Source organism: Bufo bufo, chromosome 3 (assembly GCF_905171765.1).
Source record: "Bufo bufo chromosome 3, aBufBuf1.1, whole genome shotgun sequence".
Classification (NCBI taxonomy): Eukaryota; Metazoa; Chordata; class Amphibia; order Anura; family Bufonidae; genus Bufo; species Bufo bufo.
This window is the reverse complement of record NC_053391.1, coordinates 23,114,631-23,138,520: the sequence shown is the minus strand read 5'-3', so window position 1 is coordinate 23,138,520 and position 23,890 is coordinate 23,114,631. Positions and strand designations below refer to the sequence as shown.

The following is a 23,890-nucleotide window of genomic DNA, read 5'->3' as shown; positions in this document are numbered from 1 at the left end:
CAATAAGGCTGGAGGGGTTAAAAAAATAAAATAAAAATTTAACTCACCTTAATCCACTTGTTCGCGCAGCCGGCATCTCTTCTGTCTTCATCTGTGAGCAATAGGACCTTTGATGACGTCACTACGCTCATCACATGATTCATCACCATGGTGATGGATCATGTGATGGGCCATGTGATGAATGCAGTGACGTCATCAAAGGTCCTTTTGCTCACAGATGAAGACAGAAGAGATGCCGGCTGCACGAACAAGTGGATTAAGGTGAGTTAAATATTTTTTTATTTTTTTTTAACCCCTCCAGCCTTATTGTACTATGCATTCTGTATTCAGAATGCTATTATATTCCCTTATAACATTGTTATAAGGGGAATTAATACAATCTACACTACAACTAACCCAAACCTGAACTTCTGTGAAGAAGTTCGGGTCTGGGTACCACAGTCGGTTTTTTATCACGCGCATGCAAAACACATTGCACCCGCGCGATAAAAACTGAACATCGGAACGCAATCGCAGTCAAAACTGACTGTAATTGCGTACCTACTCGCGCGGGTTTGCCGCAATGCCCCGGCACGCATCCGTACCTAATCCGGACACGCTCGTCTGCAAGGGGCCTAATACTCTACACAGTATGTAAATGCAAGAGACTCACCTAAAAATAATAGGGTTTGAGTGCCGGGATGGCGTTACCCCGACGCACGTTTCAGCGTGCCTTCGTCCGTTCAAATTTGCTGTTTTTCATGTCATTTATTTTATCATATAATGCAACTGATGGTCTGTATTATGCCGGGATGGTGTTTTTCCTGTTCCCCACCCTTCTTTTTTAATGGTACTATATACATTATTAAATATGTAATAATAAAGTATTTTTTCATAAATTGGATGTTTAGGAGCTTCAGTTTTTTCCATTTTTTGCTTCTTATTTGGTGAGCTCATCCAAGTCACATATATATTTGGTAGTCCCTATATGTAGCCGCAACACTTTAGTGGTCACCGTCTTGGCAGGGACACCCATGGTCGAATTAGTTTTTTAATGCTGTACGTCAAAATGCCTGAGGGGATGTGTCTGACCTGACAGGGAGTGGAGATTGCGTTGCGTCCGTAATTTAACCCGTCAGGTGCTGCGATCAACGCAGATCTAGTGCTCAAGACCAAAAAAAATATCAATATAACCTGAATAATTTAGGAGCCCAATGAAATTTTTAGTCGCCAAATTTAAAATACATATAATTATGGTATAATAAAAAAAAATATGTCTTACCTTGTGTAGTTGCCCATATGTCCATCCTTTTGATTCGTTCTTCTAACCCCATCAATCTTGAGGCTCACTGTACTTCATTACACCCCCTCACTGTTCCTCCACCCATTCTCACCCACATGGCTACTGTAGTGTTCCAAAAAAATAAATAAAAATAGGGGTTGCTTAGGAGCATGAGGCTACAGCCCACACAGTTTAAAGGGTTGTGCACCGATTTCAATGACCTCACAGACATACAGATTCACGTTGGTCATCATGCTTCCTTGATCCCTAGATGCTGGGCCTTGGCTCATTCGCTTCCAGGCTTTCGCTGCTTGTCTTGTGTTTCTCCATAAAACTTTTATCTTGATACCACTGCAGCCAATAACTGGCCACAGTGGAGATCTGCTCCCTTTGCCTCACATAATGCTAGGGAAGCGGTGATCAGTTATTGGCTGTAACGGCGTCAAACAGGACGTTTTTATGAAGGGAAGTTGGTGAGCAAACTGTAATGACCGGCGTCACACAAAGGGAGGGAAATGGGAAGGCCCTGTCCAAGGGAGAGGGAAAGGTGGTGACCCCTGACTCACCTTGCGGCTGGCACCTAACTGCCCTGACGTCCCTAGACGGGTTCCTCACCCGTACGCCGATCACGTGCCTAAACCCTGGCTTTCCCTAAGATGAGCCCTATGTAGTGAACAGGGCGGTGGGATCACTAGTCCGCACCACTGACACTAAGAGGAAAACACCAAGGAGAGGACAGACAATACAGACAAACATATAATCCCAGGTGGGCGACAACCGCAGACCACAAAGGTCCAACAGGGATCCGGAGGGTAACACTCTGGAACAACAACCAGGGATCTCAGCTACTCAGCTCCAGTGGGTCAGTATAGAAGTCCAGGCAGGAAGCTCTTGACACCCTCGTGACGCAAACGAACCGGGACCCGGCACTGGGGATCAGGTAAGTATGATCACCAACAAAAGGTCCTGCCGGTCTCAGAAATTAGTGAATACAAACCGTTTAAAGAGTTAATTTCCAGTTGTTTGACGTCTGAGTTCCCCTCATCGTCCCGTAAATCCGGCGCCTGCGCCGTCTGGTTTACTATTCGGCGCAGGCGCAGGGAGTGAAGGACGCGCTCCTGCTGCCGGCTTCCTCACTGCCGTGATGCCGGGAGCACTGTGAGGTATTCGGCAGGGAGATATAAGGCATACTGTTATGTACTGCTGACATTAGCACATCGCTACATAACGTTATTTCTCATGACATCATCTCTTTAAGAGAGTCGCCACTGCAACCAGTGACCACATCCGGCGTCACGTGTGGACGAGACCAGCATGACAGTGGGACGGGGACACAGCATTTTATTTTTTTTTTACATTTAGAAAAAATATAATGTAGCAGATAAAAAAATAGATAGAAATATAATACTTCAGGAGCTTTACTCTTAAGGGCACTTTCACACTAGCGTTATAGTTTTACGGTATTGAGTTCCATATCTATTTTGTCCTAATGCATTCTGAATGGAAAGCAATCTGTTTAGGAGGCATCGGATGTCTTCAGTTCAGTCCCTCTTACGGTACCCAGCAAGCTGTAGTATTTTCTCCGGCCGAAATTCCCGGAAGACTTGCCTGAATGAATGAATTTCCATTGAAATGTATTAATACCGGATCCGGTACCAGGTGTTTTGGTAAAACGGAAAAAATAAAAAACGGATCCTGTATTTCAATGCATTTATCAGACAGATCCGGATCCTGCCGGAATCCAACAACGCTAGTGTGAAACTAGCCTTATTCTCAACACCACTGCTTGCCTGTCAGTGAATGAAAACCTTTGCTCCCAGAGGGAGGAAAGATTGCCCATACTCTAGAGCTGCTCGCTGTGTAACTGTGGCTGGACATGGACATTTAGCCTGTAAATGTCACCTTGAAGGTTTCCATTTACTGCCAGCCAGCAGAGGTGTGGGAAAGGTAGGAGACCTCCTCTGAACTAGCCTATGCTTAACCCCTTATAGGCTGCTTTAGTGCCATTATCCCTCTTTTTAGCTTCACCACATGTCTTTGGAGCAGAAAGCAGCACCTAACCATCTGCCCATCACCTCAGATGTCAGTAAGGCTACTTTCACACTGGCGTTTTGGCTTTCCGTTTGTGAGATCCGTTCAGAGCTCTCACCAGCGGTCCAAAATGGATCAGTTTTGCCCTAATGCATTCTGAATGGAAAAGGATCTGCTCAGAATGCATCAGTTTGCCTCCGTTCCGTCTCCATTCCGCTTTGGAGGCGGACACCAAAACGCTGCTTAACGAAACTGAGCCAATGCAAGTCAATGAAGACGAATCCGTTTTCTTGGACACAATCTGGAACAATATAAAACGGATCCGTTCCCTGTTGACTTTCAGCGGTGTTCAAGATGGATCCGTCTTGGATATAGAAGACATAATAGAACCGGATCCGCTCATGATGGATGCATGCGGTTGTTTTATCAGAACGGAAGCGTTTTTGCAGATCCGCAAAAAATGCTAGTGTGAAAGTAGCCTAAGGAGCCGGGCACGGACATCACCGTCCTTTTCTAGATCGTGCAGAAGCTCTGTACTGACCTCCCAGCACTGCCGGGGTCGCATTGCATTATAGTGATTGATGATGCTATGTAACCCTTACAGTTCTGGGATGTATTGTATAACACTGACAGCATTATGTTAGTGAAACAAACAGTGTGTAGAGCAACTTTATGCTCGATAAAGACTCGGTGTTAGTCGAAACGTTGCTGCTTTTTATGCACATTTTTGTACATGTTTTATGGACTAACTGCTAATAAAGGATCTTTGGACGAAAATGCTGCCATCAACTTCTATTTGAATAGCATTATGTTAGTGTCATCCAGTACACTCCAGACCTCTAAGGGTTACATAGCATCATAAATTAATATAATGCTATGCAACCCGGTTAGTGCTACGCAGGCGAGGGTGGCGGATCCCACCAACACAGCCGGTGCTTCTACATGTTCTAACAGGGTTTACCGATTTCTGGCTTCTTCTAACCTCATGGGGACCCAGTCCTATAAAACACACTAATAAATCTGCATTCCCAGTGCCTAGTTCTCTCAGCCGTGGACTGTGCGGGAGCTGTGTGCATCCCTAGCCGACATGTCTCCAGAACGTTACTTCCACCAGCAGCTCAGCTCCACAGCAGAGTTTCAAACTTGCCAGACAGCTGGAGATAAACGCAGGAACCCAAGCCACGTCTATCCTCTATGCGTACCTAGGTTGTCTGAAACCCGGGGAGGGTCCTTTCTCTGCCCCCCCCAATACTTAAAAAAAATCGTACTCCCTCACAGTAGTATTGCCATCATTGTACAACCTTCACGGTAGTTTTGTACAGATGTGTGCCCCCTCACAGTAGTTATGTCTACATTGTGCCCCCTTAAAGTACTTATCCCTTCATTGTTCCCCTCTTCAAAGTAGCTATGCCCTCATTGTGCCCCTCTCAAAGTAGTTATACCCCCTCTGTTCCCTTTTCACAGTAGTAAAGCCCTATCTGTGCCAATTTCACAGTAGTAAAGCCCTATCTGTGCCCCTTTCACAGTAGTAAAGCCCTATCTGTGCCCCTTCACAGTTGTAATGCTCTCTTTGTGCCCCCTTCACAGTAATAATCTCCACTGTGTCCCCTTCATATTAATAATCCCTAGAGTTCTGTTTGTAAGCCCTCAGTTGTCACATAAACCAGAGTGTCAAGGAACTGTAAAGACTGTGTAGAGTCCACTATCGTAAATTTAAGCTGCACATGTATGTCATTCAAAAAGTCATGGAATGCCTGCAACTTGACCTCTGTCCCCAACCATATCAGGAATATGTCATCGATATACCGCATCCAACCCCTCACATATTGGTAAATGGCGGATGGCTATATATATATGACTCTTCCACGTATGTCATGTAAATATTTGCATAAGTTGGGGCCATATTTGACCCCATTGCGGTCCCCCGACATTTGATATAAAACTCCTCCTTAAAGCGGAAATAATTACATGTCAACAAAATTTCCAACAGGGAACACACAAACTCACACAACTCCGCTGGATAGTTAGTAGATCCCAATGCCCATTGTATCGCCTTCAGACCCCGTTCATGTTCAATGCTGGTATACAGGCTAACCACGTCAAAGGACACTAGACTGTATCCTTCATTGAATGTGATTTCTCTCAATTTATTAAGGAATTTGGTTGTGTCTCTCACGTAAGACGCGGCCCCCGTCGCTGACGTTCTCAACAGTTTATCCAAAATGATAGCCACAGGAGCAAACACAGAGTCTGTCCCCACGACTATCGGGCGTCCTGGCGGGTGTAGAAAAATCTTAGGCAACGCGTACAGTATTGGTGTTACCGGATGTTGATGTATGAGAAAGGAATGCAATTTTCAATCAATAAGATCATTAGCATAAGCATTATCAACCAAAATCTTAATCTTCCTTATAATCTCAAATTTTGGATCCATACTAATGGGTCTGTACACTTCCCTATCCTGCAACTGACTCCTAATCTCTGCAACATATTTATCCGTATCCATGATGACAATCACTCCTTCCTTATCAGCCGCTTTGATGGTTAATTCCTTACGCCAGCTGACAGAGAGACGAGGGCATCACTTTCTTCCCTGGTCAGATTGGAACCCTGTTTATCTAACATCTCTTTCCTCAACTTCATGATATCCGATCTGACCAGGGAAATATATGTGTCCACTGCCCTATGACTAAGCGGAGGCTGAAAGTCACTTGCAAGATGTAGGCCCAAGTGTAAGCATACTGTGTTCTACATCCATAGTGCCTGCTGGACTGGACCTGTTCATTGGCTCTTGATCATTGAAGAACAGAAACATCGAAGTCGATTTGCATAAAACTTTGTTCTAATACTGTACGGAGAAGGAGATCTGTACAGTACTAGAATGTATTGGCTCAGATGAGCCGAAGTTATTGCTTTGCAAAGTCTAGCAAGACTTCGCGCAATAACCTTTTATAAATTAATTTGTATTGCAAAAAAACATTTCCCGAACTCGGGTTCGGTTCCAAGTTGTAATTATTGTAATTATTATTGTTAAAATTATATACAGGAGATACCCAACACGAAGCACAAGGAAATTCAAATTTGTTGCAAATGGAAGTTTTCCTAAACTTCGGACTGAATTCTGCTTTAGATGTTTTACATTACTCAACACCATCACTATATATAAGAAGATGTATAATATATCAAATGTACGAAATAATTCTAATGCTAGGACATGTCATACATTTGTCTTGGTTTGGTACAAATGGATAACATGAGAAAAGAGAACATCTGCATCAGAGGAGACATCACTGCATGTAAGAGGTATATCGTACTGTTGGTAATGCTTACGGCTCATGCACACGACCGCGCCATATCTTGGGGTCGGCAAATTGCAGATCTGCAAGACATGAATGCCGGCCATGTGCGTTCCGCAAATTTGTGGAAAGGAAAAGGCGGCTCATGATAGAAATGCCTATTATTGTCCGCAAAATGGACAAGAATCGGACATGTTCTATTTTTTTGCGGGGTCATGGAACGGAGCAACGGATGAGGACAGCAAACTAAATGCTGTCCACATATTTTGCGGCCCCATTGAAGTGAATGGGTCCAAATCTGAGCCGCAAACTATGCAGCCTGGATGTGGACCCAAACAACGGTCGTGTGCAGGAACCCTTAGTTCAAATATACCGTTAACAGTAGGGCTGGGGTAGTGGCTGGATTAAGATTTTGGTAAGGTGGAGACACTATTTCAATTTTTACCACAGGCAGCAAAAAGCTAAAATCTGCCCCGGCCACAACTTTTGAACTGTATCTGTAGATCTGGGAGAGCAAAATCTGTATCTAAATGATGGGAGTAGTCGTCATTGTGAGGCTAATGTCCAGGTGGGGATCTCTCACTATTGTTATGTGGACAATCACACGTCTCTGTGAATGTGGTAGATAATACACAAGGCGCGGCCTTATCTACACATCCCGGAGCGGCAATGTTTTTGTTAGAACTTTTGTCTATTTGCATTTTTCTCATTGACAACAGTTTTTTTTATATCTATCAGATGACATGCTCTTGTAAATACTTAGGATATAGCCTAGTTTTATAATTAAACAACACATTTCTACAGTTTTTCATCTACATATTATAGAGGAGCAACGGTTACATATCTGAGGAACTTTTTTTATTTTGATAGCCCACTCAGAGGGAAATGAGGAGGGAAAAAAAATAATTTGAAATATTTCCCCAACCATTTCAAAATTATTTTTTTATAAATAACCCAATTCCCCATGATCTTCATAGTACTGCAAAGCAAATTTACCACAATACTGTGAACCCGAAAACCTGGTGAATCATAATTTTAATTACCGTATTTTGGGAGGAAAATGCCCCTGCGTCTTATGGGGCGAATGCTGGCAGTTTTACATCGCTGGATGCGATGTACGGAGCGGGGGCCGGGGGAGGGACTGGGAGGAGGAGCTGGGGGCCGGCAATAGCGGTGGGGCGGTGCGGTCACTGTACTATAGCCCCGCCCCACCGCTCTGGTATTGTAATATAAAATGTATTATTGAATTAAACGTTATTAAACATGCCCCCCTCACTCCTAATTGTACCGTATATCCTAATTGCTTGTGTATAATGCCGGCAGGCAGGCCGGGCAGGCGGCAGCGTAACTCCCTGATGTCACGTGCCTGCACCGCCTCCTTTATGAATGAAGCAGGCGGCGCAGGCAAGTGACGTCAGTGAGGGACGCGCCGGCCTCCCGGCCCGCCTGCCGGCATTATACACAAGCAATTAGGATATACGGTACAATTAGGAGTGAGGGGGGCATGTTTAATAACTTTTAATTTAATAATACATTTTATATTTGTATACTGCGGCGGGGGGGAGGGGGGGTTTACACGGAATCTGTGGATGGCACAGTTAAGGGGTGGGGTTCTGTGGATGGCACTGTTATGGGGTGGGGGGTCTGTGGATGGCACTGTTATGGGGTGGGGGGTCTGTGGATGGCACATATATAACACTGCCATCCACAGATCCCCCCCCTGTAACAGTGCCAGTCACAGATCCCCCCCCCCCTGTAACAGTGTCTGTCATCCACAGATCCCCCCATAAGTGTCTGTCATTCACAGATCCCCCCATAAGTGTCGGTCATCCACAGATCCCCCCATAAGTGTCCGTCATCCACAGATCCCCCCATAACAGTGTCCATCATCCACAGATCCCCCCATAACAGTGTCCGTCATCCACAGATCCCCCCATAACAGTGTCCGTCATCCACAGATCCCCCCATAACAGTGTCCGTCATCCACAAATCCCCCATAACAGTGTCAGTCATCCACAGATCCCTCCATAACAGTGTCCGTCATCCACAGATCCCCCATAACAGTGTCCATCATCCACAGATCCCCCCATAACAGTGTCTGTCATCCACAGATCCCCCCATAACAGTGTCTGTCATCCACAGATCCCCCCATAACAGTGTCTGTCATCCACAGATCTCCCCATAACAGTGTCCGTCATCCACAGATCCCCCCCATAACAGTGTCCGTCATCCACAGATCCCCCCATAACAGTGTCCGTCATCCACAGATCCCCCCCATAACAGTGTCCGTCATCCACAGATCCCCCCCCATAACAGTGTCCGTCATCCACAGACCACTATTAGTTCCAAACCCACCAAAAGCACACCTTTTGGTTAAAAAAATTTTTTTTCTTATTTTCCTCCCCAAAAACCTAGGTGCGTCTTATAGGGCGAAAAATACGGTAATTTTTTTAATTACCCTTTTAAAAAGTCTTTAGGCCTAAAAGAATGCAAGCTTTTTTCTCTACTATACCACTACTACTCCCAATGATAGTATTATAGGACTTATCTTGGTAAATATAATGATTAATATTGAGCGATTCAAAGTATCTAAAGTGGACTTCAATTCGAATTTCAGGAACATTCTGATTCGCCATGAAGCAGAATTTCCTTGTGCTTCATGGTAATGAGACTCAAATATAATGAGTCCATTTTCATTGAAATGTTACATAGTTACATAGTTAATATGGTTGAAATAAGACATAAATCCATCAAGTTCAACCGTGGGATCTGTGGGGATGCAAATCCCAGAAGGAATTGATACTCAGATTTTTACACATTTTCATAAGTATTAATGTCATTTACTTTTAGGAATTTATCTAAATCCTTTTTAAAACCGTCCACTGTTCCTGCTGTGACCACGTCCTGAGGAAGTCTATTCCACAGATTCACAGTTCTTACAGTAAAGAAGCTTTGACACTTCTGTAGACTGAACTTTTTCTTCTCCAGTCGGAGGCAGTGCCCCCTTATCTTTTAAGGACATTTTATATACAACTGTTTTTCACCGTATTTGTTGTATGGTCCATTTATATTTTGTATAGGTTAATCATGTCCCCCCTTAGTCGTCTCTTCTCCAGACTAAATAATTTTAATTATTTTAGTCTTTCCTCATAACTAAGATCCTCCATGGCCTTTATCAGTTTAATCGCTCTCCTCTGTACTCTCTACAGCTCCAGGGCATCCTTTCTATCGACTGGTGCCCAGAACTGAACTACATATTCCAGATGAGGCCGCACCAGCACTTTGTAAAATGGTAATTCCTGCCCCGCGAGTCCATGCCTCGTTTAATGCATGACAGTATCCTGCTAACCTTGAAGTAGCTAATTGACATTGAATGCTGTTATTTAATCTACCATCTACAAGGACACCCAAATCGTTCTCTATAAGTGACTCTCCCAGTGTTACATCCCCTAGAACATATGAAGCCCAGAGATTATTACAAAGATGCAGAACTTTACATTTGTCCACATTGAACCTCATTTGCGAAGTTAATGCCCAATCACTCAGAGTGTTCAAGTCAGCTTGTAGTATATGGACATCTTCCATAGACTGTACAGTACTACATAGCTTAGTGTCATCTGCAAAGATAGAAATGGTGCTATTAATCCCATCCTAGATATCATTAAAAAATAAATTAAATAACATTGGGCCCAGCACTGAACCTTAGGGTCACCACTTATAACTCATAAGTGAATAGGAATCAGTGACCACAGCTCTCTGGACACAGTCCTTCAGCCAGTTTTCAATCCAATTACAAACTATACTTTCCAAGCCTATAGACCTTACTTTACCTATTAAGCATCTATGAAGGACAGTATCTAAAGCCTTTGCAAAATCCAGAAACGCTACATACACAGCCGTCCCTCTGTCCAGACTAATACTCACCTTCTCATAAAAACAAGTTTTTCGGTCCGCAAACCACTGATACACAAAACATTTATACCGTCCTTGTGCACAGTGTGGACATATTAACTTCAATACGTCCATGATCTGCATAAGACAGTGAGGAATAGGACCTTTCTTCATCTTTAAATAGAGACTTTCATATATGTGAATTATAGATGGAGAGTCATGTGGTTGTAGGTCTGGATGGAATGTATCTCATCAGGATGTAAAATTCTCATTGTTTACACTGATTCTCAAATAAAAAGGTCTCGGAGTATCCCAGGAATCTCTTACAGATGCTAAATAGGAGTGCGAACAATAGGTCTCTATCCTGCAAATACAATGTGTAAATGAAGGACCATCTCAGGAGGCTAGAAAATGCTAAAATGTTTGATGAGGAGAAGGCACCATTATTCTTCCATTGTGTATTGTAATGAGGGAAGCCAGATCTGATGATCCTAAGTTTCACTGATTATGAAGGTGGGACTGGGCGTCTCCTGGAGGGAGGAGGAGGAGCAGATAGCTATAGACACCAAAGGGGTATAAAAGACCCAAGCATGACTCAGAAAGCTAGAATTCACCAAGGGAATTTTCTTGGATCACTGACTTGCTGAGGAGAAGACACTGACTGGAGATCAAGTCCTGAGTGTGTGGAGGGTCAATGTCTGGTAAGTGTCACTGAACTGACTGTAAAGCCTCTTGCACACGAAAGGTTTTTTTTTCATTTACGTTCTGTTTTCTGCATTCCGTATGTTTATTTTAATGGATCCGCCCAAAAAAAAAAAAACTGAAGGTACTTCGTATGCCTTCCGTTTCCGTATTTACGTTTTTACATTCTGTTAAAAGATAGAACATGTCCTATTATTGTCTGCATAACAGACATAGATCGTATTGTTCTATCAGGGGCCAGCTGTTCTGTTCCGCAAAAAACGGAATGCGCACGGACGTCATCTGTATTTTTTGCGCCACCGCAAAATACTGAAAAAGCCATACGGTCGTGTGCAAGAGGCCTAAGTGGAAGGAATTATGAGATATTGTAATCTGTCCTGTGTATAAGGACAATGTGTCTCTGTAATGTCTCCTGTGTATGTCTCCATGTAGGTCTCCATATAACTCCCATCATAACTGGACACTGATTTTCCACCATTTACAATACACATTTTCTACACTTCTTCTTGTATTCCATTTCTTGACCTGAACCTTAGACTCAGACCCAGTAAGAGGGAGGAAATTCTTACAATGGGAATAACTCTTTCCTGGAGGTTGTGATGGCAGCAGTGACTGGTGATTGTCTGCACAGTATTGTGTAAGTAATTTTACACGTGGTGTCCACACATGTGATAGTACATACCTGTAACTGTGCCGGGAACACGGACAATCACCGATCCTGACTGCCATCACTGGACCACACCAAAGCATCAATAATAGGAGAAAAGAAGATTACTGACAGGGGGAATATTTAATTGGTGTCTGATTTGCCAATACGTTATTTTCACCGTAGACACTTTTATTTCCAGCACCTCTATAGATATCTGTACATAGTAATATAATAAAGGTCTCTATACAGAAAGCAGTCAGTACAGTATATAGTAAATATCACCCTAAAGTCAGCTATTACACACAAGCTTAGAAGTGTCATAAAGCCGTCCAGAATGTCTTTTGAAGCTTTTTTGTGTCCTTATGACTTGAATAAATTCATTATTAAGAACATGAGCGACTGGAGGACAATCTTCTAGTTTGGAACTATATTAAAAGGAAGAGAAAAGTAAATGGTTAAAAAAGCATCATGGTGATTATTACTATTATTATTAATAATTCATTTATTTTCCATCATATTCCTGGCACTAGACCAATCTGATATAAAATGTGTATAAAATGCCGTACAGAAACAATGTCAATCAGAAAACAGATTCTAGTGATTTTACCATAAGAAATATGTGTCAAAGCCTCACTTCTCCACCTGGATCCATGTGCCCGTCTCTAGGGGCTGTTGGGATCCATGTACCAATCTGTAACTCCTCATCTCCCACAATTAATTAAATAAAATGATTGAGAATACTGAAATATTACTTTATTATAAATGCATTACCAGATTCCTCTCATTATTTATAAAGGTAGTGTCATGGTGTGGCTCACTGTGACACGAGTTGCCATGTTTCCTCACATTGGTTGCTCTGGTGTACTGGCTACGGTGAATGCAGTGTATAGGGATGAGCAAATCAACTTCAGAAGAAAAACTGAAGTCGATTCGCATAATACGTCGTTCTAATACTGTACGGAGCATTGGATCCGATGAGCCAAAGTTATTGCTTCGTGAAGTCTCGCAAAACTTCACGTAATAACTTCATAAATTAATTTGTGCTGTAAAAAAACATTTCCCGAACTCGAGGAAAAAGAGAACCTTTTATCTTATAACATTTTTCTTTCTCCAGGTGAAGACTGGATAAAAGGCTCCCAAGGTCATCTAATTCTATGTTCTTCTTATGAAATAGAAGGTAATCAATCCCAAATTAGCACTAATAGAACTGGACATAATCTGAGTGAGATGTCTGCAAATTCTGAATATGGGAAAGATTTTGAAAATAATGCTAATCTTTCTAAGCACAAAGACATTCAGAAAGATGAACCGTCGTGTTCTGAAAGAGAGAATACTTTTAATGTGATATCAAGTGTTGCTGAAAATCTGAGAAATCACACAGGAGAGAAGCCATATTCATGTTCAGAATGTGTAAAGTGTTTTTGGCAGAAATCACATCTTGTTGAACATCAGAAAACTCACATAGGGGAGAAGCCATTTTCATGTTTGGAATGTGAGAAGTGTTTTAAGAATAAACATTATCTTAAGATACACCTAAGAACTCATACTGGGGAGCAGCTATATTCATGTTCAGAATGTGGGAAATGTTTTAGTCATAAAATAAGTCTTGTAAAACATCAAAGAATTCACACAGGAGAGCGGCCATTTCCATGTCTGGAATGTGGGAAATGTTTTAGTGATAAATCAAGTCTTGTGCAACATCAGAGAATTCACACGGGAGAGAAGCCATTTCCATGTCCTGAATGTGAGAAATGTTTTAGTCAGAAAACAAATCTTGTGCAACATCAGAGAATTCACACAGGAGAGAAGAGATTTTCATGTTCTGAATGTGGGAAGTGTTTTAGTCAGAAAACAAGTCTTGTGAAACATCAGAGAATTCACACAGGAGAGAAGGGATTTTCATGTTCTGAATGTGGGAAGTGTTTTAGTCAGAAAACAATTCTTGTGCAACATCAGAAAATTCACACAGGAGAGAAGCCATTTTCATGTTCAGAATGTGGTAAATGTTTTAGTGATAAATCAAATCTTGTGCAACATCATAGAATTCACACAGGAGAGAAGGGATTTTCATGTCCCGAATGTGAAAAGTGTTTTAGTAAGAAATCACATCTTATTCGACACCTGAAAACTCACACAGGAGAGAAGCCATTTTCATGCACTGAATGTGAGTGTTTTAGTGAGAAATAAAGTTTTGTGAGACACCTGAGAATTTACACAGGAGAGAAGCCTATTTAATATACAAAATGTGGGAAATTCTTTGGCTGCAAATTAAAGGTGTTGTCTGGGCTTTTATCCCCTTCGCTTATTATGATGTAACTGTACGTCATAAATAATAAGAAGCTAAAAACTGAAAAAATCTGAAGCTCATAAACATCCAATTTATGAAAAAATACTTAATTATTACATATTAAATAATGTAGGGTGGGAAACAGGAAAAACACTATCCCGGCATAATACAGACCACTAAATCCAAGTAAAGTGCATACAGTCAGAAAATTCATCAGTTGCATTATATGATAATGGATTTTAAAGCTGAGCCAACAAAAATTAATGACATGAAAAAACAGCAAATGGCAATACAGCCAGAGACTGCAAAAGTCCTCATGAAAGACACCCTATGGTGTAAACACCTGGTGGCTAGAGTACATGCCATCTAAATCACAATAAATCCTGGGGTCCTACAAACAGACTAATACTCTACACAGTACGTAAATGCAAGAGACTCACCTAAGGATAATGGGGTCTGAGTGCTGGGATGGCGTTAACCCGACGCACGTTTCGGCGTGCCTTCGTCCGTTGCCATTTGCTGTTTTTTCATGTCATTTATTTTTGTGGGCTCACCGTTAAAATCCATTATCATATAATGCAACTGATGAATTTTCTGACTGTATGCACTTTACTTGGATTTAGTGGTCTGTATTATGCCGGGATGGTGTTTTTCCTGTTCCCCACCCTCTATTTTTATGGTACTATATACATTATTAAATATGTAATAATAAAGTATTTTTTCATAAATTGGATGTTTATGAGCTTCAGTTTTTTGCTTCTTATTTGGTGAGCTCATCCAAGTCACATGTATATTTGGTAGTCCCTATATGTAGCCGCAACACTTTAGTGGTCACCGTCTTGGCAGGGACACCCATGGTCGAATTTGTTTTTTAATGCTGTAGGTCATAATGCCTGAGGGGATGTGTCTGACCTGACAGGGAGCGGAGATTGCGTTGCGTCCGTCATTTAACCCCTCAGGTGCCGCGATCAATGCAGATCTAGTGCTCAAGACCAAAAAAAACTATCAAGGAGCCATTGGCTCCTAACCTAACCAAATTTGAAATACATATAATTATGGTATAATAAAAAAAAGACATGTCTTACCTTGTGTAGTTGCCCATATGTCCCTCTCTTGAGGCTCACTGTACTTCATTACACCCCTCACTGCTCCTCCACCCTTTCTCACCCACATGGCTACTGTAGTGTTCCAAAAAATAAAAAATAAAAAAAATAAGATAAAAATAAACTGGGATGCTCAGGAGCATGAGGCTTCCTAGGCTACAGCCCACACAGTTTAAAGGGTTGTGCACCAATTTCAATGACCTCTCAGACATACAGATTCACGTTGGTGATCATGCTTCCTTGATCCCTAGGTGCTGGGCCTTGGCTCATTCGCTTCCAGGCCTCCGCTGCTTGTCTTGTGCTTCTCCATAAAACCTTTATCTTGATACCGCTGCAGCCAATCACTGGCCACAGTGGAGATCTGCTCCCTTTGCCTCACATGACCATTTAACATAATGCAAGGGAAGCGGTGATCAGTTATTGGCTGTAACGGCGTCAAACAGGACGTTTTTATGAAGGGAAGCTGGTGAGCAAACGAGCCGGGACCCGGCACTGGGGATCAGGTAAGTATGATCACCAACAAAAGATCCTGCCGGTCTCAGAAATTAGTGTATACAAACCATTTAAAGAGTTAATTTTTTAAAGAGGGTTTCAAATCAATATTCTCCTATATGTGACACAGAATAGGTTAAAATAAACTATCCCCACTACACTCCTTAAAAGGCCAATCACGTAAAGTGTTTCTGCCATGAGAAATAACGTTATATAGCTGACTGACATTAGCGTTCTCTTAATATAAAGACTTTTATAATATGCTAATGAGCCTGTAGGTGCTCTTAGGGCGTTGCTGCAGCACCTAGAGGCTCGGTCTACTCGCCCTTTGGCACGCCCATGTCCAGTTGTTTGACGCCCAAGTTCTCCTCATCGTCCCGTAAATCCGGCACCTGCGCCGTCTGGTTTAGTATTCGGTGCAGGGAGTGAAGGACGCGCTCCTGCTGCCGGCTTCCTCACTGCCGTGATGCCGGGAGCACTGTGACGTATTCGGCAGGGAGATATAAGGCATACTGTTATGTACTGCTGACATTAGCACATCGCTACATAACGGTATTTCTCATGACATCATCTCTTTAAGAGAGTCGCCACTGCAACCAGTGACCACATCAGCAGGCGTCACGTGTGGACGAGACCAGCATGACAGTGGGATGGGGACATAGCATTTTTTTTTTTTACATTTAGAAAAAATATAATATAGCAAATAAAAAAATTGATAGAAATATAATACTTCAGGAGCTTTACTCTTAAGGGTACTTTCACACTAGCGTTAAAGTTTTCCGGTATTGAGTTCCATATCAGTTTTGTCCTAATGCATTCTGAATGGAAAGCAATCCGTTCAGGATGCATCCGGATGTCTTCAGTTCAGTCCCTCTTACGGTATTTGGCCGGAGAAAATACCCCAGCAAGCTGTAGTATCTTCTCCGGCCCAAATTCCCGGAAGACTTGCCTGAATGAATGAATGAATTTCCATTGAAATGTATTAATACCGGATCCGGTACCAGGTGTTTCGGTAAAACGGATCCAGTTTCCCGGTCTGTGCATGTGCAGACCTTTAAAAATGTGAAAAAAATTAATACCGGATCCGTTTTTCCGGATGACAGCAGAGAGACGGATCCGTTATTTTTAATGCATTTATCAGACAGATCCAGATACGGATCAAGAAACAAATGCAATCCGTTTGCACACAGATTTACGGATCCAGATGGCAGTTCTGGCAACGTAACTTCCTGCCGGAATCCAACAACGCTAGTGTGAAACTAGCCTTATTCTCAACACCTCTGCTTGCCTGTCAATGAATGAAAACTTTGCTCCCAGAGGGAGGAAAGATTGCCCATACTCTAGAGCTGCTCGCTGTGTAACTGTGGCTGGACATGGACATTTAGGCCTCTTTCACACTACCGTATGGCTATTTCAGTGTTTTGAAGTCTGTTTTTTACGGATCCGTTTTTTTGTTTCCATTGTGTTTCCGTTTCCGTTCCGTTTTTCTGTATAGCATATATAGTATAAAGTAATTACTTAGAAAAAATTGGGCTGGGCATAACATTTTCAATAGATGGTTCCGCAAAAACGGAACGGATACGGAAGACATACGGATGCATTTCCGTATGTGTTCTGTTTTTTTTGCGGACTCCTTGACTTGAATGGAGCCACGGAGCGTGATTTGCAGGCAATAATAGGACATGTTCTATCTTTCAACAGAACGGAAAAACGGAAATACGGAAACGGAAAGCATATGGAGTACATTCCGTTTTTTTGCTGAACCATTGAAATGAATGGTTCAGTATACAGACCGTATATGGAACGCAAAAAACGGTCCGCAAAATGAAAAAAAAAAACGGTAGTGTGAAAGAGGCCTTAGGCCTAGTTTACACGAACGTATGGCTTTTATAGTTTTTTGCGGTCCCTTTTTCACGGATCCGTTCTTGTTCCGTTTTTTTTTCCGTTTCGGTTCCGTTTTTCCGTATGGCATATACAGTATACAGTAATTACATAGAAAAAATTTGGCTGGGCATAACATTTTCAATAGATGGTTCCACAAAAAACGGAACGGATACGGAAGACATACGGATGCATTTCCGTATGCATTCCGTTTTTTTTGCAGACCCATTGACTTTAATGGAGCCACGACCCGTGATTTATGGCCAAATATAGGACAAGCTCTGTGTTTGTATGGAACAGAAAAACGGAAATACGGAAACAGAATGCTTACGGAACACATTCCGTTTTTAATGCGGACCCATTGAAATGAATGGTTCCGTATATGGACCGTATACGGAACACAAAAAAAGGCCCGTACGCTCGCAAAAAAAACGTTTGTGTGAACTAGGCCTTAGGCCTCCTGCACACGACCGTTGTGTGCACCCGTGGCCGTTGTGTCGTTTTCCCTTTTTTTTTCGCGGACCCATTGACTTTCAATGGGTCCGTAGAAAAAACGGAAAATGCACCGTTTTGCAGCCGCATCCGTGATCCGTGTTTCCTGGCCGTGAAAAAAATATGACCTGTCCTATTTTTTTCACGGCCAACGGTTCACGGACCCATTCAAGTCAATGGGTCCGTGAAAGAACACGGATGCACACAAGATTGGCATCCGTGTCCGTGATCCGTGGCCGTAGGTTAGTTTTATACAGACGGATCCGAAGATCCGTCTGCATAAAAGCTTTTTCAAAGCTGAGTTTTCACTTCGTGAAAACTCAGAACCGACAGTATATTCTAACACAGAAGCGTTCCCATGGTGATGGGGACGCTTCTAGTTAGAATACACTACAAACTGTGTACAAGACTGCCCCCTGCTGCCTGGCAGCACCCGATCTCTTACAGGGGGCCGTGATCAGCACAATTAACCCCTTCAGGTGCGGCACCTGAAGGGGTTAATTGTGCTGATCACGGCCCCCTGTAAGAGATCAGGGCTGCCAGGCAGCAGGGGGCAGACCCTCCCACCCCCTCCCCAGTTTGAATATCATTGGTGGCCAGTGCGGCCCCCCCCTCTATTGTAATAATAGGTTGGTGGCCAGTGCGGCCCCCCCTCCCTCTATTGTAATAATTCGTTGGTGGCACAGTGTGCGCCCCCCCCCCTCCCTCCCTCTATTGTAATAATTCGTTGGTGGCACAGTGTGCGCCCCCCATCGGCCCCCCCTCCCTCTATGGCATTAACAACATTGGTGGCCAGTGTGCGGCCTCCCATCTCCCCCCCCCCCCATCATTGGTGGCAGCGGAGTTCCGATCGGAGTCCCAGTTTAATCGCCGGGGCTCCGATCGGTAACCATGGCAACCAGGACGCTACTACAGTCCTGGTTGCCATGGTTACTTAGCAATAGTACAATAGTAGAAGATTCATACTTACCGGCTGCTGCGATGTTCGTGTCCGGCCGGGAGCTCCACCTACTGGTAAGTGTCATTGCTAAATGAACTGTCACTTACCAGTAGGAGGAGCTCCCGGCCGGACACAGACATCGCAGCTCCCAGGTAAGTATGAATCTTTTACGATTGTACTATTGCTAGTAACCCGCTGCCACCAATGATCGGGGGGGGGGGGTAGATGGGAGGCCGCACACTGGCCACCAATGTTGTTAATGCTATAGAGGGAGGGGGGGCCAATGGGGGGCGCACACTGTGCCACCAACGATTACAATAGAGGGAGGAAGGGGGGGGGCGCACACTGTGCCACCAACAAATTATTACAATAGAGGGAGGAAGGGGGGGGGCACACTGTGCCACCAACGAATTATTACAATAGAGGGAGGAAGGGGGGGGGGGGCCGCACTGGCCACCAATGATATTCAAACTGGGGGGGGGGGGGGGTCTGCCCCCTGCTGCCTGGCAGCCCTGATCTCTTACAGGGGGATATGATAGTACAATTAACCCCTTCAGGTGCGGCACCTGAGAAGTTAATTGTGCTGATCACGGCCCACTGTAAGAGATCGGATGCTGCTAGGCAGCAGGGGGCAGTCATGTACACAGTTTGTAGTATATTCTAATTAGAAGCGTCCCCATCACCATGGGAACGCCTCTGTGTTAGAATATACTGTCGGAAATGAGGTTTCACGATCTAACTCATATCCGACAGTATATTCTAACATAGAGGCGTTCCCATGGTGATGGGGACGCTTCAAGTTAAAATATACCATCGGATTGGAGAAAACTCTGATCCGATGGTATAAAAGGGACTCCAGACTTTACATTGAAAGTCAATGGGGACGGATCCGTTTGAAATGGCACCATATTGTGTCAACGTCAAACGGATCCGTCCCCATTGACTTGCATTGTAATTCAGGACGGATCCGTTTGGCTCCGCACGGCCAGGCGGACACCAAAACGACTTTTTTTTCTTGTCCGTGGATCCTCCAAAAATCAAGGAAGACCCACGGACGAAAAAACGGTCACGGATCACGGAAAAACGGGACCCGTTTTTGCGGACCGCAAAAAAATATGTTTGTGTGCAGGAGGCCTTAGTCTGTAAATGTCACCTTGAAGGTTTCCATTCACTGCCAGCAAGCAGAGGTGCGGGAAAGGTAGGAGACCTCCTCTGAACCAGCCTATGCTTAACCCCTTATAGGCTCAGCACCTAACCATCTGCCCATCACCTCAGATGTCAGTAAGGCTACTTTCACACTGGCGTTTTGGCTTTCCGTTTGTGAGATCCGTTCAGAGCTCTCACCAGCGGTCCAAAACGGATCAGTTTTGCCCTAATGCATTCTGAATGGAAAAGGATCCGCTCAGAATGCCTCAGTTTGCCTCCGTTCTGTCTCCATTCCGCTTTGGAGGCGGACACCAAAACGCTGCTTGACGAAACTGAGCCAATGTAAGTCAATGAAGGATGGATCCGTTTTCTCGGACACAATCTGGCATAATAGAAAACGGATCCGTTCCCTGTTGACGTTAAACGGTGTTTAAGAAGGATCCGTCTTGGCTATAGAAGACATAATAGAACCGGATCCGTTCATGACGGATGCATGCGGTTGTATTATCAGAACAGAAGCGTTTTTGCAGATCCATGACAGATCCGCAAAAAACGCTAGTGTGAAAGTAGCCTAAGGAGCCGGGCACGGACATCGCTATCCTTTTCTAGATCGTGCAGGAGCTCTGTACTGACCTCCCAGCACTGCCGGGGTCGCATAGCATTATAGTGATTTATGATGCTATGTAACCCTTACAGTTCTGGGATGTATTGGATAACACTGACAGCATTATGTTAGTGAAACAAATAGTGTGTAGAGCAACTTTATGCTCGATAAAGACTCGGTGTTAGTCGAAACGTTGCTGCTTTTTATGCACCTTTTTGTACATGTTTTATGGACTAACTGCTAATAAAGGATCTTTGGACGAAAATGCTGCCATCAACTTCTATTTGAATAGCATTATGTTAGTGTTATCCAGTACACTCCAGACCTCTAAGGGTTACATAGCATCATAAATTAATATAATGCTTTGCGACCCGGTTAGTGCTACACAGGCGAGGATGGCGGATCCCACCGACATACTGTGGTGTGAAACCAACACAGCCGGTGCTTCTACATGTTCTAACAGGGTTTACCGATCTCTGGCTTCTTCTAACCTCATGGGGACCCAGTCCTATAAAACACACTAATAAATCTGCATGCCCAGTGCCTAGTTCTCTCAGCCGTGGACTGTGCGGGAGCTGTGTGCGTCCCTAGCCGACATGTCTCCAGAAGGTCACTTCCACCAGCAGCTCAGCTCAACAGCATAGATTCAAACTTGCCAGACAGCTGGAGATAAACGCAGGAACCCAAGCCACGTCTACCCTCTATGCGTACCTAGGTTGTCTGGAACCCGGGGAGGGTCCTTTCTCTGCCCCCCCCCCAATACTTAAAAAAAATCGTACTACCTCACAGTAGTATTGCCATCATTGTACAACCTTCACAGTAGTTTTGTACAGATGTGTGCCCCCTCACAGTAGTTATGTCCACATTGTGCCCCCTCACAGTACTTATGCCTTCATTGTGCCCCCTTCAAAGTAGCTATGCCCTCATTGTGCCCCTCTCAAACTAGTTATACCCCCTCTGTGCCCTTTTCACAGTAGTAAAGCCCTATCTGTGCCCCTTTCACAGTAGTAAAGCCCTATCTGTGCCCCTTCACAGTTGTAATGCCCTCTTTGTGCCCCCTTCACAGTAATAATCCCCAATGCGTCCCCTTCATAGTAATAATCCCTAGAGGTCCGTTTGTAAGCCCTCAGTTGTCACATAAACCAGAATGTCAAGGAACTGTAAAGACTGTGTAGAGTCCACTCTCGTAAATTTAAGCTGCACATGTATGTCATTCAAAAAGTCATGGAATGCCTGCAAATTGACCTCTGTCCCCAAACATATCAGAAATATGTCATCGATATACCGCATCCAACCCCTCACATATCGGTAAAGGGCGGATGGCTATATATATGACTCTTCCACGTATTTCATGTAAATATTTGCATAAGTTGGTGCCATATTTGACCCCATTGCGGTCCCCCGACATTTGATATAAAACTCCTCCTCAAAGCGGAAATAATTATGTGTCAACAAAATTTTCAACAGGGAACACACAAACTCACACAACTCCGCTGGATAGTTAGTACAGTCGTGGCCAAAAGTTTTGAGAATGACACAAATATTAGTTTTCACAAAGTTTGCTGCTAAACTGCTTTTAGATCTTTGTTTCAGTTGTTTCTGTGATGTAGCGAAATATAATTACATGCACTTCATACGTTTCAAAGGCTTTTATCGACAATTACATGACATTTATGCAAAGAGTCAGTATTTGCAGTGTTGGCCCTTCTTTTTCAGGACCTCTGCAATTCGACTGGGCATGCTCTCAATCAACTTCTGGGCCAATTCCTGACTGATAGCAACTAGAGTTGAGCGAACACCTGGATGTTCGGGTTCGAGAAGTTCGGCCGAACTTCCCGGAAATGTTCGGGTTCGGGATCCGAACCCGACCCGATCTTCGTCCCGAACCCGAACCCCATTGAAGTCAATAGGGACCCGAACGTTTGGGCCCTAAAAAGGCTGTAAAACAGCCCAGGAAAGAGCTAGAGGGCTGCAAAAGGCAGCAACATGTAGGTAAATCCCCTGCAAACAAATGTGGATAGGGAAATAAATAAAAATAAAAATTAAAAAAATGAAAATTAACCAATATCAATTGGACAGAGGTCCCATAGCAGAGAATCTGGCTTCACGTCAGCAGAGAATCAGTCTCTTCATGCCATAGCAAAGAATCTGGCTTTATGTCAGCAGAGAATCAGTCTCTTCATGCCATAGCAGAGAATCTGGCTTCATGTCACCCACCACTGGAACAGGCCACTGTCACATATTTAGGCCCCGGCACCCAGACAGAGGAGAGAGGTCACGTAACAGAGAATCTGGCCTTATGTCAGCACAGAATCTGTCTTCATGTCATAGCAGAGAATCAGGCTTCACGTCACCCACCACTGGAACAGGCCACTGTCACATATTTAGGCCCAGGCACCCAGGCAGAGGAGAGAGGTAATGTAACAAAGAATCTGGCCTTATGTCAGCACAGAATCTGTCTTCATGTCATAGCAGAGAATCAGGCTTCACGTCACCCACCACTGGAACAGGCCACTGTCACACATTTAGGCCCAGGCACCCAGGCAGAGGAGAGAGGTCCCGTAACAGAGAATCTGGCCTTATGTCAGCACAGAATCAGTCTTCATGACATAGCAGAGAATCAGGCTTCACGTCACCCACCACTGGAACAGGCCACTGTCACATATTTAGGCCCAGGCACCTAGGCAGAGGAGAGAGGTCCCGTAACAGAGAATCTGGCCTTATGTCAGCACAGAATCTGTCTTCATGTCATAGCAGAGAATCAGGCTTCACGTCACCCACCACTGGAACAGGCCACTGTCACATAATTAGGCCCAGGCACCCAGGCAGAGGAGAGAGGTCCCGTAACAGAGAATCTAGCCTTATGTCAGCGCAGAATCTGTCTTCATGTCATAGCAGAGAATCAGGCTTCACGTCACCCACCACTGGAACAGGCCACTGTCACATATTTAGGCCCAGGCACCTAGGCAGAGGAGAGAGGTCCCGTAACAGAGAATCTGGCCCTATGTCAGCACAGAATCTGTCTTCATGTCATAGCAGAGAATCAGGCTTCACGTCACCCACCACTGGAACAGGCCACTGTCACATATTTAGGCCCCGACACCCAGACAGAGGA

At 43.9% G+C, this 23,890-nt stretch overlaps 1 protein-coding gene across 1 annotated transcript; it reads left to right on the top strand.

The window, feature by feature from the left end:
* Window positions 1-6,536: 6,536 nt before the first annotated feature.
* LOC120993582 (oocyte zinc finger protein XlCOF6.1-like) lies at window positions 6,537-14,017 on the top strand. The gene is made up of 3 exons (XM_040422056.1): window positions 6,537-6,588; window positions 12,945-13,240; window positions 13,358-14,017. The coding sequence occupies exons 1-3, from the start codon at window positions 6,537-6,539 to the stop codon at window positions 14,015-14,017; spliced, it is 1,008 nt and encodes a 335-aa protein (XP_040277990.1).
* Window positions 14,018-23,890: the final 9,873 nt, after the last annotated feature.

Coding starts and splice junctions, on each gene's coding strand:
- LOC120993582 (XM_040422056.1), top strand. CDS start 6,537: ATGGATAACATGAGAAAAGAGAACATCTGCATCAGAGGAGACATCACT. Junction 6,589..12,944: donor CAGAGGAGACATCACTGCAT/GTAAGAGGTATA, acceptor TTCTTTCTCCAG/GTGAAGACTGGATAAAAGGC. Junction 13,241..13,357: donor CATATTCATGTTCAGAATGT/GTAAAGTGTTTT, acceptor CATTATCTTAAG/ATACACCTAAGAACTCATAC.